Genomic DNA, 17,615 nt, shown 5'->3' with positions numbered 1-17,615 from the left:
AGTTTTTATGTATGTACATTTTTTCTCTTATAAAACCTAGAAGTTCAAAGTTTTTAAGGGTGATTTTCACATTGTAGTCACTGACTTGTAACAACGGGAGTGTGATTGATTTCTTGTTTGGGTTCTTACTAGAGTTGGATATAGTGATTTGGTGGGTTTCACCGGAGAGTTAGAGGTAAGTATAAACCTTATTCTTATAATTTCTTCCTTGAGTAATGAATTTCTACTTGTCTACTTGCTTGTGGATGTAACCCCATTGTGGGTGAACCATGTAAATCTTGTGTTGTGGTTGTATTCTTTTATCTACTTTTTTTATTTTACATTATTTTCTTTGCAACACATTTTCAGGGTTTGATTGTTGGAATTGATTACTTTGATGTTAGAATGAATTAATTTTGATAACTAATTTTTCGTGTGTGGCTTGGGATCTAGCCACAACAGCTCATCAAGGGGTGTGTGTGTGTGTCATTCAATCATCTTGATGTATTTGAAGGATTTCTCATTCGTTAATCTAGGAGAATGATGTATCTTTAGATCTTGATCTCAGCCATGGTTTCAAAACTTACCTGAGACCGAGATGCATCGCTCAACAACGAAAAGGACAAACAAGTCAATGTATCGGATGAGATTGAAAACCCATGTTAATTTTCTCATTGTTGAGCGAGATGAATGTATCAGAAAACTTGTTTGAGACGACTCAATCTTGTTCATAGACGAGACAAGATGTCAAAACGAGTTTTAAAACCATGATCTCACCTCAAGGCCAGAACATGGTTTTAAAACTCGTTTGAGACAGAGATGTAAGCCTGAGTCATCTTTGTATCAGGCATGGATGAGATGGACGGTCAAGTCAAATTTTCAAATGAGATATAAACCCCGTTCATTTTTTATTTTTTTTAACTATCCAAAAACTCGTCTGAGACGACGACTCGATATCTGGCATGGACGAGACGCGAAACCGAGTTTTAAAACCATGGGTCAAAGTGCCCCCTCTTTCTAGTTTCTAATTTCTAATAATATGAAATTGAAATTGAAATTGAAACTGAAACTTCACGGATCAAAAGCATCGAGAGCAGCAAAACAGATCGTAAAAATGGAGATTTCAGGTCAATCTCTGCAACTCTACCTTCGTCTCTTTCCATTTATAATCCATCGTTTTGTTTTTGGTTTCGGTAATGGAGATTTCTATACCATTCTATAGTTTTCTTGAGAATCATTCATTTCTGTTTCGTTAGGGTTTTATCTTAGATTCTAGGGTTTGACAGCTGCTTCTTTCCTATTTCAGTGCTATTAATTTTCGTTATCTTCACTGTTTGTTTTGTTTTACTGTCTGAACAAGCTTGTAAGATTCAATGTTCTAGGGTTTTTCAATGCTTAAGATTATACAATATTATGCTTTTAGATATATATCTATACGGTAGAAGTCGGTTCATATTTGGAAATTTATTACTACAATTTTGCGGTCGAGCATCTTTACTGGTTTTGATTTGGGAGTGCTAAGAGTATAATCTATAATCGGTGAACTTAGTGGGATTCAAAACCTCCAGGAATTTTAGAAGCTTTTCTCTAACTCTACACATGATCATGTTCAACGTGCTCTTGAAATTCAACTTGGGTGATTGGAGCCTTCGATTTAGTTTCAGAGTGCAGAACATTTTTTTTCCCTTTTTTTCCTTTTTTTTCCAAGCATTGTGTTGCTTCTGTTTTCTTTCTGCTATTGATTTCAGAGCAGATGCCACATTTTCTCTTCAATACTTCTAGGTGCTAATGTTCGTTAATGGTATGAGGTTTGTGAGGGATGGTACCTCAAACTACTTTCAAAACCCACCTTCACCCAATGACCACTAACCATCTTACAACAATTATAAAAACAAAGTCTTATCCCAAAGATTTGGAGAACCATCAACCCACTTGTCTATCTCAAAAAAAAAAAGGGGGCACATTTTTCATTGTGATCTTGATCAGGTTTTGCCTTTGATATTTATTAAGTGTGATTTGAGGCTGTGATTGTCTTTTACAAGGCACATAGTTACAAGAATTCCATTGAACATATTACAACTGTTTACAATCTAGAAATAAATTCATCACACAATCTATATATATATATATATATATATATATATTGGTAGTTGTTGGATTTTAGTTGGTTTGTGTGGTGTTATACCTGTCTTGAAATAGGTTATAGTCAAAATTGTGTTAGTGTGGTTATTATCCTAAACTTTTGATTTCATCAAATTTCTCATTTGTGCCATCATTGATCATAATTGTGCATGTCCAACTCCAAACAATCTCAACTTCCAAAATGGTTCTCTAAACTCCTTTAAAGATTAGCACCAATGTTGAAGGAACATGGGTCCTCAGGATCCTCTCTTTGCTTAAGAACACTTTATGATCCCACTATTGTTCGATCTTGTTTCTTCTTCCTAAGTAATACTGAATCTGTTAGGTTTTGCATTTTAATATCTAATGACTCATTCAATTCTGTTTCTATGCCTTGCTTGCGTTTTTATTTAATTGCTGTGATAGAGACGGTTGTCTACAAAACTACAAATGCCTCACATAGCTCAGTTGGTTTGACACATTGCGAAAAAACTTTGAGGTCATGGGCTCAAACCTCGGAGTTGGGATTGTCCAATATGTCTGAATTTTAAACTGTAGCTAATCGAGGTGAATTAACCTTTTAGACTATCTACGTTGATAATTAATTATAGATCTATGTTCATAAGAGGCTTTGGATTAGAGGATTAGAATTGTTTGGGTGGTATGCATATAGAGATGATGAGTCATGTACCCAGCCCCACCTATAAGAGATCCAAATAGGTTCAAACAAAGTCCAAACTTGGTTCTTATGAGTTTGAGATATGCTTAAGGTCCTTACTGTTCATTTATAACTTTGAAAGTCTAAAACACTTGATAACTTGTTCCCTTCCCACACCAACCAAGACTCACTTGACCTGTTTTGAGTCCTTTGTTATCATATTTCAATGCTAGGCCTTAATCTCATGTTCTTAGAGTAAAACTTATGGCATAGATCACTATGAATGGCAAAAGTATAGCATATAATTCGTATTGTAGTGTATTGAGTATATTCTTGATTACAATGCAATGGGTATAGAAAGAGATCCAAAAGGAGAGATTGAAAGAGATTCAAAATGAGAGGTAGACAGCTTGCTTATGAAAGCTACTACTAGGAAACCAACGTAACTTTCATTTTACAACTGTCCAATCTCTTTATTCTTCTCTATTGCTGGTTGCTGGTGATTTTACTGCATGTTGATTCAATTGTTTGACTTACGCGAAATGATCATAATAAGTATAACCATAGGTACCTAACGGTTTGAACCTTTGGCTTATATATATAATTCAAAGTTTATAAGATATTTAAGTAGCTTATAGCTTTGAACTTAAATTCTATGTAATAAACCGGAATTATATATATACATTTATTATAATCTAACTCATTAGTGACAAAGAATAGCGCTTTGTAGTCAAACGCTTAAATCCTGATTTTCATGAGTATTTCAGAGAGATGACTAATTCTCTGTTTAAAGTAGTTAAACTTTTATACTTATATAGGTGAATTTGTCATGAGTGCTCTTGTAACTTCTTTAGCACTCAAGCTTAAAACAGCCTACAAATTCATTAAGAGTTTAACTCATCATTTTCACATTACAAGATATGTGCATTGAATAACATCATAGGGATAGTCAATATAAGTATTGTGTGCACTTACAAAGATAGTAAAGTAGTTTCTTATCTCTTTGAACTTAGAAAATGGGATCTCTAAATCTACTAAGTTGAGGTTCTACTACTCTGTATTCATGGATATAGGTCTTAGGCCCATCCCCCTCGATGTTCTCAAGACTACCTCTTTAGGTAGTGCTTTAGTTAACGGATCCGCTAACATTTCTGAAGTTGGTACGTACTCGAGCACGATCACCCCATCTATCAACATCTGTCGAACAATGTTATATCTAAGGCCTATATTCCTTGATTTACCCTTATATTTTCTGTTTCTTGAAATGGCTAACACAACTTTATTATCACAATAAATAGTAATTGAATAATCTCGAATAGGAGTTAATGGAATAAATTTAATAAAACTTCAAAGCCATTCTACTTCTTTTACCGTAGCTGATAATGTTATTTATTCTGATTCCATACTTGATGCAGAAATACAAGTTTGTTTCTTTGACCCCCACGATATAGCTCCTTCTACTAAAGTATAAATCCAACCACTTGTAGATTTTGAATCATGAGAATTAGAGTTCCATATAGCATCTGAGAACCCTTATACTAGTTCAGGTTTACTATTATATTGTAAATAATAATTTTGAGTATCTTTAAATATTTCAGAACCCTTCTAATTGCTTTCCAATATTTAGGTCCTGGGTTACTTGTAAATCTACTCAATACCCCCACTATAAAAGTTATATCGGGTTTTGTACATTGCATTAAATACATAAGACTACCAACTATTTCAGAATATTCTAATTGAGATTTCGTTCTACCTGTATTCTTAAATAATTTCTTACTTGGATCACAAGGAGTAGGAGAAGGTGAACAGTCAAACATATTATATGTTTTCAATATTTTTTCAACATAATGTGCTTGAGATAAACTAATGGTTTTATCTTCTTTTATGATTTTTATTCCAAGAATAAAGTCTACCTTTCCAATATCTTTCATATCAAAAGATGATTTAAGATAATTTTTAGTTTTTACAATTATATCAATATCTGTATCAAAAATTAACATATCATCTATATACAATGACACAATCACATAACTTTGATTTAAAACCTTACTATAAATACATCTATCATACTCATGTGATTTAAAATCAAATTCTTTTATTTTCTTATCAAATTTATCATGCCACTGTTTTGATGATTATTTAAGACCATATAAAGATTTATTCAATTTACAAACCAAATTACTTTTATTTGATTCTACATAACCTTCTGGTTGTTTTAGGTAAATTTCTTCATCTAAATCACCATTTAAAAATGTAGTTTTTACATCCATTTGATGTATATATAAGTTATGAATAGATGTTAATGCTAAAAGAACTTTAATAAAGGTTAATCGAGCAATGAGAGAAAATGTATCAAAATAGTTTATTCATTCTTTTTGCCTAAACCCTTTGACTACTAATCTTACTTTAAATTTTTTTATACTACCATTTAGTTTTAGTTTCTTTTTGAAAATCCACTTATGTCCTATAACTTTACAACCTGAAAGTAAAGATATTAAATCCCAAGTTCTATTAGAGTTAATAGATTTTATTTCATCATCTATAGTTTCTTTCCAAAACACACTATCTAAAGATGTTATGACTTCTTTGTAAGTCTTAGGATTTGCTTCTAAAACATAGGTGTAAAAATCTGGACCAAAATTATAATGTGGATCATTTCTTGGTCTTCTACTTTTCCTAAGTTCTAGTTTTTCATTTTCTTGTCTTTTTCCTAACACTTGTTCAGAATGGGTTTCATTTTTTAAATCAGAAACATTATCTTTATATTGAAGTTTTTCAAAAAATTATATTTCTACAGATTCGATAATAACATTATCATCTAAATTTAAAAATCGATAAGCTTTACTATTTTGAGCATATCTTATGAAAGCACACTTATATGTTCTAAAGCCTAATTTTTTAATTTTATCATCTGGTTTTCTAACATAGGCTAAACAACCCCAAACTCGCATATATTTTAAATTTGATTTTTTATTTTTTCACAGTTCATATGGTGTTTTGTTCACTTTATAATACGATACTCTATTTAAAATATGACATGTAGAATACAAAGCTTCACCTCATAAATTTATAGGTAAATCAAAATTTATTAGTATAGAATTTATCATTTCTATTAATGTCCTATTTTTACGTTCCGCTACACCGTTTTGTTGAGGTGTTCTAGGGGCAGAAGTTTCATGTATAATTCTAAAATTTTCACAATAAACAGTAAAATTATTATCAAAATATTTCCCTCCTCTATCACTTCTTAAAGTTTTAATTTTCTTTTCTAATTGATTTTCTACTTTTGCTTTATATAATTGAAAATGCTTGATATTCAATGTCTTAAAGCCGTCAAATTTTGTACAATTCGATGGCCTTGCATGTCGAATTTTCTTTTCGAAAATATAGTTGACAACCTTAAATCCGTCGAATTTAAAAATTCTACGGCTTCAGGCTATTGAATTGTAAAAACTCGACGACTTTGAACTGTCAAATTCGTAAATTCAATGGCTATTAATTGTAGAATCTGGGATTGATGTGGAATTAAAAGTTTTTAGGCGGTCAAATTTCTGTTGAGCAGAAATAGAATTATTTAATTTCTATTTGTCAAGGCCATGCCCAAAATGGTCTTCGTCCTACACTTGTCACATCCAAATCCTTATATCCACTTATATATAATCACATCCACACTAATTAGCATTCAATCCATACTATGAAAGAACAATAAAAAAAACAACAATCTAATATGTTATATAAAGATTGTCTTCAACCTGTCACATCCACATCATCACATTGAAATTCCTACATCCATATCCAATCTCATCCATACCCATATACAATCACATTTGCACTAATTAACATTCAATCCATATTATTGGTGAAGTTAGTGGGATTCAAAACCTCTAAAATTTTAGAAGCTTTTTTCTAACCAATATTCCATTTTTTAACTCTACACATGATCATGTTCAACGTGTTCTTGAAATTCAACTGGGGTGATGGGAGCCTTTGATTTTGTTTCAGAGTGCAGGACATTTTTTTTTCCATTATTTTTTTCAAGCATTATGTTGCTTCTGTTTTCTTTCTGCAATTGATTTCAGAGCAGATGCCACATTTTCTCTTCAATACTTCCAGGTGCTAATGCTTGTTAATGGTATGAGGTTTGTGAGTGATGATACCTCAAACTAGTTTCAAAACCCACCTTCATCCAATACCACTAAACAACTTACAAAAATTATAAAAACAAAGTCTTATCCCAAAAATTTGGAGAACCATCAACCCACTTGTCTATCTCAAAAAAAGCGGGCACATTTTTCATTGTGATCTTGATCAGGTTTTGCCTTAAATATTTATCAAGTGTGATTTTAGACTGTGATTGTCTTTTACAAGGCACATAGTTACAAGAATTCCATTGAATATATTACAACTGTTTACAATCTAGAAATAAATTCATCACACAAGATATATATATATAAGGTCAGGTTCCGTGTACACATATATCTACTCATATATCTACAACGTGTTTTGTCCTATGTGGCTAAAATTTTTGGATTTAGCTGATTTTTGGTGAGGATGATCTCTACATCATAGAGATCATCCTCACCAAAAATCAGCTCAATCCAAAACTTTTAACCTCATCAAAAGTAGTTTACAAAAAATGGACGGTTCACGGTTCTTCAACTCATAAATACAAGGTTAAAAGTTTCTGATTGAGCTGATTTTTGGTGAGGATGATCTCCTCGTCATTGAGATCATCCTCATCAAAATCAAGTCAATCTGAAATTTTTAGCCCACATAGGACAAAACACGTTGTAGATATATAAGTAGATATGTGTGTACACGGATCCCGATTCATATATATATATATATATAGGGGATGGTTCAGCAGTCCAAAAGTTTGCCAAGTTTTGTGCCAAACATTTTTTAAAATATGGGTTAAAAGCTTTGGAATGAGCTGATTTTTTTTGTGAGGATGATCTCTATGATGAGGAGATCATCCTCACCAAAAATCAACCTATTCCAAAACTTCTAACCGCATCAAAAGTGATTTACAAAGATTGAACGATCCACGATTCTTCAACTTGTAAATTAGGGTTAGAAGTTTCAAAATGAGCTGATTTTTTGTGAGGATGATCTCTTCGCCGTAGAGATCATCCTCACAAAAAATCAGCCTATTCCAAAACTTCTAACCCCATCAAAAGTGATTTACAAAAAATGTTTGGTACAAAACTTGGCAAACTTTAGGGTTGTCGAACCGCTCCCATATATATATATATATATATATATATATATATATAGGGAAATGTTCGGCACAAAACATTTTGACCAACATTTTGGCAAACATTTTTTTACCGTCAGATATGGAGAGATCTGACGGCTCAAACTCGATTTAACATATAACTTATAAGTTATACGATAATTACAGCGCCATCCTTATTGTTTGCCAAAATTAGTGCCTCATCCCTCTCTCTTTAAAACAAAAATAGAAAACCAGAGAGTTTAACTCTCTCGTTCTCTCTCTCTCTCAAACCCTCTCGCTCTCGACAGAACCCCTCTCTCTCACTCTCTCAAACCCTCTCTCTCTCGACAGTTCCATCGACCTCACTGCAACTCCATCTCTCACGCTCTTGCTGTTCGGATTTCCTCGCTGCAACTACCTCGCACGAATGGTTTTCAACTCGACCTCTTCGTGATTTTCCAGCCGTGAACCCTAAGGAAAGCTCAACGGCAGGTAAGCACTCTTTTCTCTCTCGCGATGGGTTTTGATTTCTTGATGTGGTTCTAATGTAATCTTACCCAAATGAAAATACATATTTGATTTCTTGCAATGGGTTTTTTCTTTTTTCTTTTTTTCTTTTTTTTTTTCTCTGAAGAGGAAAGCAGAGAGGAAATCACCTTCGTCGGTCGTGTTTCGTCTATGAAGTTGTAGCAGCGAGGTCAGTAGTTCGTGTTTCGTGCGAGAGAGAATGCGAGAGTAAGAGCGAGAGCGAAAGCAAGAGAGAGAGAGAGAGAGGACGGTTCTGTCAAGAGTGACTGTTTTTTTGCTTCAGTTTTAAAGAGACAAGGAGGACACACTAATTTATAGATTTTTGAGGGATGGCGTTGTAAATAATCGCATAATCCCTCACTTAAACCGATCGACTGAAGTTTTGAATCTCGACCGCCCATTTGGTTTTTATCCAACGGTCCCTAAATGTTTGCCAAAATATTTGTCAAAATGTTTTGTGCCGAACGGGACCCATATATAGGGAAATGTTCAACAACAAACATTTTGGCAAAACATTTTTCAAAACATAGGTTAGAGGTTTTGGAATGAACTGATTTTTGGTGAGGATGATCTCTACGATGAGGAGATCATCATCACCAAAAATCAGCCCATTCTAAAACTTCTAACCCCATCAAAAATGGTTTACAAAAAATGGACGGTCCATGATTTTTCAACTTGTAAACATGGGGCTAGAAGTTTTGGAATGGGCTGATTTTTGGTGAGGATGATCTCCTCACCGTAGAGATCATCCTCACCAAAAATCAGCCCATTCCAAAACCTCTTACCAATGTTTTGCCAAAATGCTTGTTGCTAAACGGGACCCATATATATATATAGGGAAATGTTCAGCAACAAGCATTTTGGCAAAACATTTTTCAAAACATTGGTTAGAGGTTTTGGAATGGGCTGATTTTTGGTGAGGATGAACTCTACGGTGAGGATATCATCATCACCAAAAATCAGCCCATTCCAAAACTTCTAACCCCATCAAAAATGGTTTACGAAAAATGGACGGTCCACGATTTTTCAACTTGTAAACAGGGGCTAGAAGTTTTTGGAATGGGCTTATTTTTGGTGAGGATGATCTCCTCACCATAGAGATCATCCTCACAAAAAATCAGCCCATTCCAAAACCTCTAACCCATGTTTTGCCAAAATGTTTGTTGCTGAACGGGACCCATATATATGCGGTTCAAGGGTCATATGTAAAAACATATGAAAAAACAATGATTTTTCAAAATATGGGTTAGAGGTTTTGGATTGAATTGATTTTTTGCAAGGATGGCCACTATGATGAAAAGATCATCCTCACAAAAAATCAGCTCAATCAGAAACTTCTAAATCCATCAAAAGTGATTTACAAATTATTGACAAAAATTGGCAAAAAATCGACGATCCACATTCTAAATCACTTTTAATGGGGTTAGAAGTTTCAGATTGGACAGATTTTTTTTTTCGGATGATCTTCCCATCATAGAGATCATCCTCACAAAAAATCGACTCAATCCAAAATTTCTAACAATTTTGAAAATTTATAAATGTTATATTGTTTTTACATATGTCCCTTGAACCTGATCCTATATATATACAGGGAAATGTTCAGCAACAAACATTTTGGTAAAACATTTTTCAAAACATGGGTTAGAGGTTTTGGAATGGGCTGATTTTTGATGAGGATGATCTCTACGGTGAGGAGATCATCATCACCAAAAATCAGCCCATTCCAAAACCTCTAACCCATGTTTTGAAAAATGTATTACCAAAATGTTTGTTGCTGAACGGGACCCTATATATATATATATATATATATATATATATATATATATATATATATATATATATATGCGGTTCAAGGGTCATATGTAAAAACATATGAAAAAACAATGATTTTTCAAAATATGGGTTAGAGGTTTTGGATTGAATTGATTTTTTGCAAGGATGGCCACTATGATGAGAAGATCATCCTCACAAAAAAATCAGCTCAATCAATAACTTCTAAATCCATCAAAAGTGATTTACAAATTATTGGCAAAAAATCGACGATCTACATTCTAAATCACTTTTAATGGGGTTAGAAGTTTCAGATTGGATTGATTTTTTTTTTCGGATGATCTTCCCATCATAGAGATCATCCTCACAAAAAATCAGCTCAATCCAAAATTTCTAACCCATATTTTGAAAATTTATTAATGTTACATTGTTTTTACATATGTTTTCTCATATGTCCCTTGAACCTGACTCTATATATATATATATATATATATATCCCCCCCCCCCCCCGACTAGTATATATATATATATATCTCCCCCCCCCCCCCCCCCGACCCCCGACTAGTATACTCAAAAACATGTGTGATTCAATTCTATAACATCAAACACCATAGAATATTTATCCCAACTTGGAAAGAGTGAGAGCTACAGTGAAGACATAGCTCAGTATGGCCATAACGATAGCAAGCCCGACGGTGGATTTGATGATAATGTTGTGTAACTGGTTGGGTTCCATGATATAGGTCACCATCGCCCCTACAACTGCACAAGCAACTGTTGCACACAGTGACATGGTGCAAGCTATGTAGAGAATCTTCATTACTCCAGCGCTTGCATGGTTGATGCTCAGTTGCAATAGACCAAATGTTCCAGCTGTAGCTAACACAATAATCTTAAAAGCTACTTTACGCATCCTCATCTTCCATAAGTGAACTACAGTTCCTCGAGCTTCAACTGGTTCAACCTGGGGAGGATCTCACACATTAGTTTCCATTACTCACATTAATCATGACTTAAAACTATTTAAAGCGATATGCGGATGTTAGACTCCCCCACAATCACGTTAATTTCTCCATAAATATCTTTTAAAAAATCATGTTAGTCTGTCTCTTTAAAAAGTATATCACACTTTTTGAAGAGTATGGAGAAAATGTTTGTAAAAGATACTAACACCCCAATGAAGGCTTGGACATTATCATTTCTTCTATTTGGAATGCCCAAAACATCACATTTCCTATGGTGTAAGGATTTCGTTAGGAATTTTCTCATCTCAAACAACATTTGAGGCTCTCCATCACGCATACAACTAAATATATGAGGAAAAAACATAGGCTTCCTAAATCGCGTCTTCATCTCTATTGCACCTTGTTATTTGTTTCTTGGTACATTTTTTCTTTCATAGTTTCAATTGAAGTGCCAACTTAGCTAAGTGGTAAGAAATGTGTGGAGTGTTGTTCCCACGTTTTAGGTTCAAACTCCCTTGAACCCAACTTCATTTAATAACCCCTAACCTTATACCTATAAATAATAATAAAAAGAATCCCTAAGAGCATATTCTCATGTCTTCCTTGTGTGTGATAGCATTGGCCTACGACCGATTTTTGGGTTTGAGAAAATTCTCTCTACTTCTAGCCCTCTTCTTCATTCTCACATCTTAGGAGGCATTCAATCCTTTGTTTCAGGATTGGTTAATGCTAGGTTGGTTGCTCCGCTAAATGAGCTCGAAGTGTGAGATATAGGGATGGGGATGAGTGGGTATGGTGCACTAGGACCTGATGGTTTTTTAGGTTTATTTTACCAAAAGACTTTGGAGATAATCAAGGAAGACTTATTGAAAGTAGTTGGCAATTTTGTTGACTAGGGAGTCATTCCAAACGAGATAAATGCCACTTTGGCTTTCTTAATACTCAAAGTCAAGGTACTAGAATTGAATTCCTGCCAAGCTGTGAGAAAGAGACTTGACAACTATTCTTCTCAATACTTCTTTCATGAGGGGGCTGCTAACATACAAGTTGTTCAGGAGGTTGCAGGAAAAGGAAAACAGCTTATGATGGAGAAGACGAGCTCTCATTCGGAGATGGTGATGATGTGGCCTATGTCCAACAAGGTGGGGGCCAAATCTTGTTTGCTGGTGGGCCATCCTTGGCCAAGCAAGGAGATGACATGGATGCTGTGAATGATGGGGCATCTGCCTTGAAAGATGGAGGTCCAACCTTGCTGATTGGAGAGCCCTCATTAGCCAAGTCAGGTGCAGAAGTTCTTAGCTTAATTCTTAGCTAAATTCCGTGGGTTATATTATGGTATGTGTGGCTTGCAAGGAGCACTGCTGTGTTTGAGGCTCAAAGTCCGTTGAGTCAAGAGGTTATAAGTCATGTGACGAAGTGGATTATAGAGCTTGATAAAAAATCTGCTTTCAAATCCAAGTGTCCGGTTGAGGAGAGTAGGAGATTGACTCAGCTGGGGTTGTTTTTGAAGCCCTGTAAACCGATTAAACTGCTACCAATTCGTTGGTTACCTCCCCCTCGAAGTTCGTTAAAAAATATACGTTGATGGAACTTTGGCCAGGGATCCTTTGAGAGCTTAAAGGCGACTTGATCAATGCAGGTTTCTGGTTTTTTGGCAACACCATGAATAATGAAGCCAAATGTCTAGCTTTGGCAATGGCTTTGGAGCTTTTTGATCTCTCAGATTTTAGAGACCTAATGGAAATGGATTCTAAGATTTAGTTGATGGTCTCAAAGGTAATAGATTACCCTGGTCATTTAGTCCTTGGATACGTATGACTCAAGGTCATTTGGATAGGATTACTTTGAGGCTTCAGCATGCATTCAGAGAAGGAAACACAGCAGCCAGGGGCGGAGCCAGGATTTTGTTTTCGTGGGGGCAAATTACAAATAGAAAAATTTTCTGATTTTCTATTGGGGCAAAGCAGTAGAATGTTAAAAAATTTTGTGGGTGCAAATTACAAATAGAAAATTTTTCAAAACTTCTGTGGGGGCAAAGCAGTAGAATGTTAAAAAAAAAAATTTAATTATTAGTGCCTCCCCATTGATTTTAGAAATTCTTGTGGGGGCAATTGCCCCCACTGCCCCCACTGTAAATCCGCCCCTGACAGCAGCCGAAGCTTTTGTGAACGCAGAGAGTTTTTGATAGCAATGTGGCCCTCCCTTTGACAGCTAAGAGTTGTCAAATGGGTGATAGGCTCTCTCCCATTGATCCGGGCTGTAAGATAATTGGGATAAATCCCGCTTTATATAAGTTTCTTTCATTAAAACAATCTCACTTACTTGGCAAAAAAATAAAACTATTCATGAAGAATATAAAGGTTAGGGTGTATATAAACTCCACCAACTTCAATCAATCATGCTTTAAATGCAATTTCCTATACTAAGAGTGATATGCTGATAAATGCAACAACAATGAGAGATAACTAGATCCCAAGGATCAAGAGAGGTTGACATCATAGAACGTGACTATTATTGAGTGATGCCATTCTAATTATATAAAAAAAAAATGTGGAAGCAACGTACGAAAGATTGGTTACTAAAGTGTTCAAAGAAATTCTTGGAAGAATTAATTGTGGAAATCTGCATTTGAGTACATGCCTGCCAAGAGTCATAGTCAGGAAAATAACCTATCGGATCAGAAGGATACATTTTATTCTCTAAGGAAATTCAATATGTAGATTAATCCTGTGCAAAGTTAAAGTTTTTAAGTTTTGATAGAAATGTCTTCTCCAATGATTCAACGAGTTTTCTAGTAAGGAGCTCTCAGTAGTTTTTAGAAAAACAGAGTTTCATTTATCAGTGTTAATATTGGCATATGCATGTTTAGGGTAATGAAACACATAACTTAATTTGTCCTTGTGCTGAAGACTTACCGGTGCTGCAGCCTCAACGTTGTAATTTATCTGAATGGTTAAAAAGAAATATGTTTAATTAAGAGTAAAATTTCCATTTCGTAAGCTGAATATGATGGAATTTCAATCTTGGATAATTGTTCATTTTAATTCCCAAAATATGAACAGCTAGATCGCAGGTTTTCTGAGCTAGCTTACCTGTGGATTCTCATGATGCTGGTGGTCACCTCGAACTTGAAATACATTATTCACCAAGGAGCCGTAGCACCGCATCATAAACCATTTGATTTTTGCAAGTCCATTTGCTAGACGAACATAAAGCAAGTCCATCCTGCCACCCAACGTAATAACATAGGTTGTTAATTAAGGAGGCCAATGAGAAGGTTCCCTCTACTTTTGGCGTTAACAAACTTGTTTTTTTTGAGTGAACAGATATTAAGACAATTGGAAAATTGGGCTCCAACATTTAGAAAGAAAATTTTAGTCAGTTTTGAGAAAGAAAGGAAAAATTATATAATGCAAGATAAGCTAATCTATGCTTTTCTTTCTAAATGCCCAATAATTTTATTCAATAACTTAATAATATATAGTTACTAAAATTTTCTTTTAATCTAAATGCCTCCTCACCTTAATAAAAGATTTTACAACCAATTTGAGCTAGCTCGCAAAGTTAGAGAAGGGCAAAAAAAATTTCAAATTGTTAAATCTAGAGTCTAGACTAAACTAGATTAATTTGAAAAGATGCATGAATTTGATATTTTAATAAATGCCCAAGTCCGTTAAGCTTGGACTTGGGTTTAGCTGACTTGGGCCTGATGGGGTTTGGGATTTGTCTAAGTGCCAGCCCACCTCTTAAAGACTAGGTTTGGACATGTCCAAGTCCAGCCCAGCCCGTACGCCCCCATTGACAGTCCTAACGGAAATTCCCAGAGAGAGAGAGAGAGAGAGGCCCTAGGAGCTTGAGCCAAGGGTCTCATCTAAGATCAGATTCCCACAAATCATATGAAATAAGGACCTCTACCATACTTTTAGAACCCAAAGGGTCTCATCAAAACTCGACCAACTCAACTCGATGGAGTTCAATTGGGGGAATATCGGGCATTACAATTACATAGAGTGGGACGCTTGAAGGCATCTTCAAAATAGAATCTAGTGAATTAAAGAGCATGGTTTTACAACAAAGATGTATCACACGAGTCATCTCAGTATCAGGCATGGGTGAGATGGGCGGACAAGTCAATTTTTTGAATGAGATTTAAAATCCCACATTCATTTTTAAAATTTTTGAACGAGACATCTCAAATGTATTAGAAAACTCATCCAAGATGACTTGACATTTGGCATGGTCGAGATGAGACGCGAAACTGGGTTTTAAAAGCATGTTAAAGAGTACAAGAGAGAGCTTACAGTCCCATTTTCCCACCCTATTAATTCCCACAATGTTAGGACTAGCCACAGATTAGTGCCACTCTAATACTTATCCGAATTTTTTAAAAAATGTACTCGATCAAAATGGATTATTGAATATGTGAATCAAATCTGATTTGTTTTATTTCATCTTTAATCTGAAATAGATCCGGTCCAATCCAAACATGCTTTATTTTCAAATTGTCAATGTTAAAAAAAAAATTAGAAATTTAAAATCATATAAAATATTTTAAAAATATATATTTTCCTATTACAAATATAGAGGAAAAACAAAAGACTAAAACATTTTATCTATATTTATTTATAAGAAATTAAGAATAAATAAAATTATTGAAATATGTTTGGATCGGATTAGGGTACATCTGAATCTGATACGAAATTATTTTGGATTTAAGATTTCAATTCGATCTAAAAATTCAATTTTTCATATTTTTTAGATCGTTTGAGACATCGAATATATTTCGGATCATTGCTAACCTTAGGCAATGTAATTTACAATTGACAATCAAAGTGAAGGGAGGATGGGTTAGAGTTTAAACCTGTATTTTGAAGTCCAAGCTTTTTGAAGCACATGGTTGGAGTTGGCTTTTAGAAATTTCCAAAAAGAAATAATAACTTAAAAAAGATTTTCTGACTCGAAAACTTTCTGACGCGACGATGAAAACTGCTTGAAAAACTAGCTTTCATCCTGGACTAGATGGAAAACGCTCGGAAAACTATATTTCTTTCATTACCTCGGATCGTTGATTGTTAACGCGCAAGAGAGAGATAGCTAGAGAGCTTTCAGACAATATCTACACAGAACAGAAGAGATTAGACATTACGCGCAAGAGAGAGATAGCTAGAGCGCCTTCAGACCGGCTTATCCTAAATATAATTAACATCTACACAGAACATAAGAGATTAGACATTAATTAATCCTTCATTACCTTGGATTGGTTTTTCTGATTGATTGTTAGCACTGGCTTCGTGTTTAGCTCTTTGAAGCTCATCAACAGAGATAGGTAGAGTTTATACCACTATTGAGTCGCACGAGACATGGTGTCGGGGGTTCGATAGTTTATACCACTACTGAGATACTTACGCTCTGTTTTGAGGATGCCTTCAAGCAGCTATGAAGATGTAAAAGCGATACTACAGATATTACGAGCTTGTAAGAAAGAAGAAGAGCTTCTCTCTACTATCTACTACCTCTCAATCTCTCTGTCTTTCATCCCCTTTGCTACCGATATGAGACTGTATTTAAAACCAAAGTTAAGCAGTAACCTGGTACGTGGCGAGAGGTGATTGGGTATTTTTTTCAGGTACGTGGCGAGAGGTGATTGGTTATTTTTTTCAGGTACGTGGCGAAAGGTGATTGGGTATTTTTTTCAGGTACGTGGCGGGAGGTGATTGGTTATTTTTTTCAGGTACGTGGCGAGAGGTGATTGGGTAACTTTGGTTATAAATACAGTCTCAAATTCATGCATCTTTTCAAATTAATCTAGTTTAGTCTAACTCTAGATTTAACAATTTGAAAATTTTTTTGCCCTTCTCTAACTTTGCGAGCTAGCTCAAATTGGTTGTAAAATCTTTTATTAAGGTGAGGAGGCATTTAGATTAAAAGAAAATTTTAGTAACTATATATTATTAAGTTATTGAATAAAATTATTGGGCATTTAGAAAGAAAAGCATAGATTAGCTTATCTTGCATTATATAATTTTTCCTTTCTTTCTCAAAACTGACTAAAATTTTCTTTCTAAATGTTGGAGCCAAATTTTCCAATTGGGTGTGATATCTGTACACACAAAAAAAAAAAAACCAGTTTGTTGTTAACACCAAAAGTAGAGGGAACCTTCTCATTGGCCTCCTTAATTAACAACCTATGTGTTATTATGTTGGGTGGCAGGATGGACTTGCTTTATGTTCCTCTAGCAAATGGTCTTGCAAAAATCAAATGGTTTATGATGTGGTGCTACGGCTCCTTGGTGAATAATGTATTTCGAGTTCGAGGTGACCACCAGCATCATGAGAATCCACAGGTAAGCTAGCTCTGAAAACCTGCGATCTAGCT

The 17,615-nt window shown here is 34.7% G+C and overlaps 1 protein-coding gene and 1 long non-coding RNA gene across 8 annotated transcripts in view; one reads left to right on the top strand and one right to left on the bottom strand.

The window, feature by feature from the left end:
• The first annotated feature begins 917 nt into the window (after positions 1 to 917).
• The window catches only part of LOC147398718 (uncharacterized), a 19,522-nt gene continuing 2,824 nt past the window's right edge, over positions 918 to 17,615 (top strand). The window contains exons 1-2 of one of the 3 annotated variants that reach the window (XM_086447984.1): positions 918 to 1,106; positions 12,295 to 13,551. In XM_086447984.1, the coding sequence (XP_086304110.1) occupies positions 1,019 to 1,106; positions 12,295 to 12,554 (348 nt within the window). In that variant the 5' untranslated portion in view covers positions 918 to 1,018 and the 3' untranslated portion in view covers positions 12,555 to 13,551. Of the gene's footprint in view, positions 1,107 to 12,294; positions 13,552 to 17,450; positions 17,584 to 17,615 lie in introns of those variants that run through there. The other 2 variants (XM_086447982.1, XM_086447983.1) reach the window with 2 other exon arrangements.
• The window catches only part of LOC147398717 (uncharacterized), a 23,575-nt gene continuing 16,845 nt past the window's right edge, over positions 10,886 to 17,615 (bottom strand). For 2 of the 5 annotated variants that reach the window (XR_015179984.1, XR_015179995.1), the window contains one exon: positions 15,155 to 16,355. This is a non-coding gene — a long non-coding RNA (uncharacterized LOC147398717). Of the gene's footprint in view, positions 11,239 to 13,988; positions 14,465 to 15,154; positions 16,356 to 17,615 lie in introns of those variants that run through there. The other 3 variants (XR_015179983.1, XR_015179994.1, XR_015179982.1) reach the window with 3 other exon arrangements.

This window comes from Akebia trifoliata, chromosome 7, assembly GCF_017979445.1.
Source record: "Akebia trifoliata isolate Shusen 1 chromosome 7, ASM1797944v1, whole genome shotgun sequence".
Lineage (NCBI taxonomy): Eukaryota > Viridiplantae > Streptophyta > Magnoliopsida > Ranunculales > Lardizabalaceae > Akebia > Akebia trifoliata.
This window is presented reverse-complemented; position numbering and strand designations above follow the sequence as displayed.